The 8,368-nt window shown below is 41.1% G+C and overlaps 1 protein-coding gene across 1 annotated transcript; it reads right to left on the reverse strand.

Moving 5' to 3' along the window:
* Nucleotides 1-1,042: 1,042 nt before the first annotated feature.
* Nucleotides 1,043-5,667, reverse strand: LOC139465939 (uncharacterized). Its single transcript, XM_071247944.1, has 5 exons — nt 5,322-5,667; nt 4,483-4,723; nt 3,112-3,233; nt 2,815-2,903; nt 1,043-1,180 (listed from the first exon to the last, which is right to left on the reverse strand). Exons 1-5 carry the CDS (start codon nt 5,665-5,667, stop codon nt 1,043-1,045), a joined length of 936 nt encoding a protein of 311 aa, XP_071104045.1.
* Between the last annotated feature and the right edge of the window lie 2,701 nt (nt 5,668-8,368).

Genomic DNA, 8,368 nt, shown 5'->3' on the forward strand with positions numbered 1-8,368 from the left:
AATAATAGGTTGCCGGCGTGCTCAAGGGACGTAACTCAGACTATTGGGGGCGTATCGAAGTGTACATGTTTGTTGTTTAATGCCATACTCGGCAATATTTCACCTATCAGTATATGAGGGCATTATAATTGAGTATATTACCCAAATTGGTAGAATGATCGTAAAAACTTTCTCTCTTAAAATGATTAAGAGTAATATATAGAATAACGTCACTGAAACTCGGAAGTAGGATTACATGTCCCTCATGAGTGTATGCTGTAAGTCCCTTGCCAAAGGCTCGGAATGACACCGTTCATTCATTCCCTCTGGACACAGATTCACAGTAATTCCTTGTAGCTCGTTGGTTATAACCAGACGATCCAGTGACTGCTATTATGTGTTTGTTTGTATGTTGTTTAACGCCGCACTCAGCAATATTCCAGCTAAATGCCGGATGTCTGTCGACAATAAAGCCTGGAACAGACAATCCAGTTGATGACATGCATCAACAAAGTCAGTGAGCCTGACCACCCGATTCCGTTAGTCGCTTCTTACAACAAGCAGAGTCGCCTCTTCTGGCACGCATCGGCAGCCGAACACCTATTCTCTACCCGGAGCTTCACGGGTTTGCTATTTTGAGAAACGATCCACGCAACCAGGATACATTGTGACGCCATCAACTAGTCACGAGCTTAAGCACAATCATGATATATGTGTCATAACCAACATAATACTAGGAACTCTTGTCACTAGAAGGAAACGTGAGTGTGACAATGCTTTCAACTTCCATCACAGAGAGGCAAAGAGTACGATGTGCCCCACCTTTCAACAGCTTGGGTCAATAATATTTATAGGCCTATCTATCTTTATCTCAAGTGTTATTTTGCGTAACTGAAACACTGCTTTGCGAAAGCGCATTTATTCCTAAATTCCCAGGTGTACATAGGTATGTATTTATATTTACATTGACATACGTATATTATAAGACTGTACTATTTATTGCAAGTTTGATAACCACGTAAACAGGTATGAATTCATGGAAACTGCTCTAAAGATAGTGTTATCATGCATGGGAGTTGCAATCTCGTTCATCGGCAGCCTCTGTCAGCGTGTCCGTCATGGACTGGGACGTCTTTTCGGCCTTACGGCGTTGTTTCTTGTTGGCTCTCCGCTGCCGCTTCATTTTCTGCTCATCTTCAAACTGAGAAAAAGAACACGTCACAAGCTACACAGTGTTTGATCCATTAATGTACTGAAAATATTGACCCTCCCCTAATGCTTGTTATATTTTCGGATAACCCTCCCTATGTCCTTGCACATTTTTTTCACGACCCTCTCTGAAAAGACAAAATACAAAAGCACTTTTATATAGTATTGTATAATGTACATTTTTTCACGACCCTCCCCAAATATGTGTAGTATTGTTTATGATCCTACTCTAGTGGGGGTCATATTTTTGGTTACCCTTCCCTGGTTCCCTCTGACCCATCCGCCCCTATATTAAATGCCCGGTCCCTAACTCGAAATCTTAAGACAAGCGGGGTTTCCATATTTGGCCTCAAATACCGATCTCAATCTTATAAAAATCAGATCTTAGTTCTCGCTATCGCTCTGATCTGAGGACATCCCATTACGGGTCACGTCAGAACGACCCTTCATCCAACCAATCAGAGCGTCGCTTACCACATCATGAAAGTGACAGACGGAATGTGTTTTCTAATCATGCAACCTCGAAATATTCAACATAGGGTATTCCGAACGACAGTTACGGGTTTTATGATTATATCCATACAATCTAGGCCATCTGTAAGCCATTCCAAAATGTTCTTTTTATCAGTTTTAAATTTTTTAACCGACAATACGTCAAAATATGTTTCGAAGCGTAGTCGCCAGTTTGAAACTAGTGTCGTAAAGCTCGAGAAAGCTGCCTTCTGATTGGCTAATGTCGATTTCTTGTCAGTCATTTCATTGATCAGTCAAAGTTTGCGAGAGGTCGTTCTGACGTGACCCGTAATGGGATGTCCTCAGATCTTTGTTTAGCGGTAAGATCTGATTTTAATGAGATTGATACTTATATGTGACTGTACTTTAAAGGGGAAGTGTACACGCAAAAATCACTTTCTTTCTTTTTCTAAACAAAACGCAATTTTAGAATTAGTAAGTATCTGTGTTTGAAAATATACACTCATTTTTTTCACAGTGAAAGTAGGAAGCTCACAATAGTGTGAAAGTGATATGCCGTTATGAGGCCTTCGTTTTACGAGCGAAATAGGCCTGAGTTATCCCCCTTAGATTATGACGTAATTGGTGCCAATTCAACTGGGTCCCTGTCTATTCTCAACGCAAAAGATATCAAGGACCAGTTTGCGGTAAAACAACATGGTCTACGACACACTCGGGCGCAGGGTGATTCAGCATAACACAATTCTGGCTGGCATCTGAGATGCTAGAATCACAAAACTGTACCTACACCACGTGAAGCGGCTCTAACAAAGCATGATGACGTCATAATGTTTATCAATTGGCACCAATGACGTCATATTGCAAGGGGCATAAGCCATGGTGTTTTTGTTATGGAAATAGAACACTTGGTAAATGTGAAAAATATAAATCGTTTTAGTGCAAAAAATATGTTAATTAAATATGATGTTTTTATATTTTTGTCTATGACACTTCTATGTTAACACTTTTAATGTGGAAAAAGTACAAGAAAAAATTGTTCATTTCCGTGTGAACTTGCCCTTTAACGGTACAATGTCTTACGTTATATATTATTTAATATCGAGTTAACGAGGTCTGCTTGTATATTTATAACAATACAAGTCAAGAACATACCCTTTTCTCCAGCAGGTCGTATTTTAACCGCAACTCGAAGATCTCTTCTTCCTTGAGCTCGATGATATTCTCAAGTTGCTTGGATTTCTCTGGAAGCAATAATTCAGCTGGTTAATACAGAAGATACACCGTATGAACACTTCTCGTTAAAACATAATGAGACCCACTGTCTTCATGTCTGTTCTAAGAATGTCCAAACCATTCCCACACTATCAACCCTGAAGGTCTGGTGGACCTGTATTTCTGCACGAAAACATTTAAATTAAAGTATTTCACGAACGATCCGTCAATTCGTACCGTGCCAGAAGTAGCAATCCTTCAAAGCGTTGACCTTTAGCTTGTCGTAGCGTCGGAACTCGTAGTCGAAATATTGGTGCATGTTGCGTGCCCGGGACTCCACTTCCGCCATCACTGTCGACCTGGTCACATGATCAGATCAGAAAAAAAGAAGTTTCAAAATCGCCATGCAGTGAAAACTTGTGGGATTTGTCAAGAATTTACTTTACCGGTGCATGCTAGATTTTATGCGTTGCAGGTCTACTCATGTATTATTTTAACCCTCAGGAAAAGAATTTATAAAGAGTTCTTCATGGGGATCTGAGCTGGTTTTATCCCTGCACATAATGTTGGATGCCCTCTCGGATATCCTTCTTATCGGAACATAAGAGGCTAAAAAAAAGTACTCACGGAAATGAAAAAAACCTGTTTTTTCGACCTCAGATCTTAAATAAATCTAAATTAGTACTAATTGGGCCGTGGTACAAATACAGCGTATCAAATGTTTTTATGCCTTTTTACACGTAAAAGTGTGTAAAACTGAATAAAACAGACTATTGTGAAACAGGGCATAACCAGGTGTAAGTAGATCAAGGTGACCTATGACACCTTGAAGACAGGTGAGAACAGGTGCATAATGCCTATAGTCTGTTTCTGCTATGTCAATTTGGACTTAGTTTTATTTTTGAATGTTGAAAGTGCCGACAAATTACCTCCTGTAAAGTACATTTTGTATTGTTCACTGAGATCAAACTAGCAAATCCAGACTTGTACTTTTCGAGTTGTTTTGTTATTTCGTATTTAAAGTTACGTAATACTTTGTGTCGATTTTTAAATTGAGAAAAACATATTTTTTTCATTTCCGTGAGTTTTTAGTGATGTGCTTTTGATAGAATGCCAATGGGATTTTCATTCGGGGTTAAATTTGCCCTGCCGAGAATATTTCCATCTTAGAATTGCATCTTAATAAAAAATGTGATTAAAATAATAATTGTCACTTTTTAGGTGAGGTGAAATGGGGCTTAACGGCGTGTCCAAGATCATTGCACTTACATAGCGACGTGCATATAGATGCCATGCCGCAGCTTAACATGAATACCCCACTCAAACACAGTATACTCCGACTCGGGCCGACCAGTCTTTGTTGTAGCCCCTGAATGCTGAGCGTCACACAGGGTTACAGCAAGTACCATCTTTTAACGTCTTTTTGGTATGAGGCGGCCAGGTATCGAACCCCAGAAGGCCCGCTCTCCGGGCGCACGCTCTGCCACTAGACCATGGAGGCGGTCCTGTCACATTTTAGCTCAAAGGGGCATGGGTATTGACGATTGTCGTCTCAATTGGTATTATTCTACTTGGTAAAAGTTCGCAGCTATACATGATCATCTGTACCTGTACATATCCTGTGACATACAGATTAAGACTTGTCCATTAGAAGCACATCCTTTAACTGTTCCGGCTGGAAGTTGAAGTCCATGTGGGCCGATTTCCTCTCCGGAAGGCTTACTCTCCTTCTTCCCATCCGACCTTCTCTTATTCTTCTTCTTCTTCCTCCCCTGCTTGTCCGATGCCGATTTCGTCAGCGGTTTGTCTTTGTATTTTGGTTCTTCTCTGATGCCATCATATGGATCACCTGAGTTAGGAGAAAACAGATCTTAAACATTTAATGCGGTTATGTTAATCTCTGGTCTCGGTCACAGAATGTATTTTTTCAATAGTCTGATCTGGAGGAGCGAAAAACGCCTTCGCATATAATCTCTTTTCATGGCAAGAAGGCAGTATACCGTACACCTTCTGTCGCCATGTTGGTAAGGGATGTGCCCGAGTTTATTCCATAGTAACTGTTTCTAAGTTTTTCAGAAGCCATTTTTGTCGCCACGCTAAAATAACGGGGTGTGGGGTCTTGTCACTGATGCGGTTGTCGAACGCCACTTTGGAACTTCTATTTCCGACTACTTTTTCGATGTTAATGTCCAGTTTTTGACGTTTATGCATCGCTTTGGTATTCACATTCATGATTTATCATATTATACCATACAAATGCAAGCGGGGTTTTGTTGTTGCTTATTTTGAGCTTTATCGACCTATTTTTCAAATAGTGATGCCGTCGCGTGCGGCTTTATTAGCAGCATCAAATAATCATGGTGGATAGGTGTCCTGTATAATGCATGTGCACCCTTTTCATAAGAGGTGCCAGTATCCAAAAATAGTAGAGACTAACGTTTACTCACTGATTCCAAAAGTGTCACCCTCCTCGTTCATGGTTGCGGAAAGGATAATCCGATTGACATACATATCGAGGGCATGTTCGTCAACTGGGGGTTTCACTTCGTCTTCATCTAGTGATCCATCATCATCCTCGCTGTGGTAGGTGACGGTGGTAAAATTCCACGACGGAGCCGCGAGAGGAAGTTTCCTTCGAGAGAATAGGGTGGCGTTGCCAGTGGAAAACACGAATGCGTCTGGTTTATCTGGAGCTGGGTTTTCGTGCGTGTATTCCGTAGACGAGTACCAGTCATACCTGCGCGGAGAGGTGTTTCTGCGTCTCACAGCGGTGTTTATAATAAAAGCCGCCATTTGTCAATCAAAATATATCTTTGGTAAGCATCTCTATGGACAATGATAAAAAATCTTTCGGTTGAAACAATAACGTGACTTGCTTTGACACGTGACGTCATGTTGCTTCGAAACGGCCATTATGACGTCATGCCATTGTGGCGTCACGTTTCGAGTCTTTGCGTCATTTGTCATTCGTCATCAGTCGCCCCTTTCCGTAACCTGCAAGGAGAATCGCTATTCGACTTGTCCCGCATTCGTGACCAACTGTGACCGGGGTAGAATTGGTCTTCAGCAACCCATACTTGCCGTAAAAGGCGACTATGCTTGTCGTAAAAGGCGACTAACGGGATCGGGTGGTCAGGCTCTTGACTCATGATGTCAAACACCGGATTGTCTGGTCCCGACTCGATTATTTTACAGACCGCCGTCATATAGCCGCAATATTGCTGAGTGCGGCGTTAAACAACAAACAAACAAACAAACAAACAAAACGTGACCAACTCGTGTTATTGCGGTTACGGAAAGGGGCGAGTGGTGACGAATGCTTGTCCCGAAATAACACGAGTTGCTCACGATTGGACTTGTTCACGTATGCAGGTCACGGCGAGGGGCGAGTGGTTACGAATGGAATGGTATGTTCAGTCCTTTCCGCTAACCTCGACCCTTTCCGTAACCGCAACGAAATAGACGATCGTGTTCATATGAACATTTACGCTGTTGAATTACAATCCGCGACGTCACAAGCATATAGTAGAAGTTTTTTTTACCCGAGTAAATTTAAATACATAAATTGCAAGTGATTTCATGACATTTGTTCTGGCTAACCACTAGTTACGAGGCAAACTAGTTTGGCGTTTCTTTCAATTTTGCTTGGGGTGCATTATAAGAATCATTTAGGAAAAAAACATAGCGTATCTTCAATGTAGAGCTAGATTACCTGCAGATTTAACCGCACTGAACTGAATTTGGAACCGAACGCGGCATCGTAAACCCTTCCCCAAAGTGTGCACATTGTCTTTTTCGTTGATTCCTCCATAATCGCATATTTTTAATATTGAACTTTAATTCTTAAATATATTTGGTCTCCTGGCCATGCATTTCTTGAAAAGGCAACCTTTCCTTTGATGCGTTGTTTGTACTCACTGACATAGACATACTGTATCAAAGTAAAATAAATAGATTGTGACTTTTGATTCACGGTGGAATTTGAATTATTTATCCGTTGTATGCGATTTGTGGTATCAACATACATATCACGCCAACTCGATGTTTTCGCGCGTTTCTGTTTTTTTTTTAAAATTCAACGAAGTCTCGTAAAATGCCCGTTCTCTATCATCTGATGTCAGACCAAAAATATCCATCCTTCCATGACCTGCTTCCATTCATTTCATGTAAGACGCCATGATCATCTATACTGATCGGTGACAATAGCAAGTTCTTGTATACAATTTGCCAGGGTCAAAGATCCAGTGTCGCAGAAGGAGGATGTGGCAATAACATACCCTGGGATTGCTACTGTTTACATACTTGTCAGGCTTGTCAAACTGAAATATAACAAAACTTATATTTCACATCTGTATTTTTATTATTCCGGACAATACTTTCAATTTTTTTTTTATCCTTTTCACATTTATTAAGAAATATACGTATCAGGGAAACAACTATGATGCAAAGGAATTGTTGTCGTGCAACGGAACCCTACGATCACGTGACAGTTGGGGTCACATGACGTTGACTACAAGCTCTGCTGGGAGTATAAGGATGTGTTTGTTTGTTTGTATGTTGTGCCCGTGTTTGATTCCTACATGGGTACAATTTTTGAAACATATTTCTTGTGTGTGTGGCTGCTTGTACTAGTTCGGACTGATGCCGATTTATAGTGCTAGCCAATTGAGATACCATGCCGCAGTTTAACATGAATACCCCACTCAGACACAGTTTACTGACTCCGAGCAATCCAGTCCTTGTTTTAGCCTAGTGTCGAGCGCCATTTTTGTATGACCCGGCCGGGCGGACGCTCTACCACTAGACCAAGCAGGCATTCCATTCTAATAAGAGCCAATGTGTGATATCGATCCTAACAATGCCTCTATTCCAATAGGAACCTTCATGCTATAACCATACAACTAATAAAATGAAGATCTTGAATTTATCTATTGCTGTGATAGTCTCATGAGGTAAGTGTAGCTAGTTACAGTTTGCGACTATGCTTGTCGTAAGATGCGACTAACGGGTCGGGTGGTCAGGCTCGCTGATTTGGTTGATGCATGTCATCAATCCCAATTACGTTGATCGATGCTCATGACGTCAATCACTGGATTGTCTGTTCCAGACTTAATTATTTACAGACCGCCGTCATATAGCTGGAATATTGCTGAGTGCGGCGTTAAACAACAAACATTTAACGTCGACTCGGCATTATTTCAACCATACAGCGACGGTGGTTAGGTAAATCTAGAAACAGAGTTCATAATCCACGTAAATCTACGCAAGTTTCACGGAGCTTATGTCATGGCACTTTTGTCCGTCGTAAACGTGTATATTTTGTAATCTGAAACCGCAAATCCTTTGTGGCGTAACGTGTGTGTTTCATATCTTTGGAAATACCGTGCTTTCTCCTACATTGACACCATCATTAATCTACCCGTGTCCCATTTCCGACAGATCCTCTCAAGGCCTGGGTTTATAGGTAGAACTTGTGCGTTAACGATCCCACGAT

This window comes from Haliotis cracherodii, unplaced genomic scaffold, assembly GCF_022045235.1.
Source record: "Haliotis cracherodii isolate W230 unplaced genomic scaffold, xgHalCrac1.p SCAF_18, whole genome shotgun sequence".
In the NCBI taxonomy this organism is placed as follows: Eukaryota; Metazoa; Mollusca; class Gastropoda; order Lepetellida; family Haliotidae; genus Haliotis; species Haliotis cracherodii.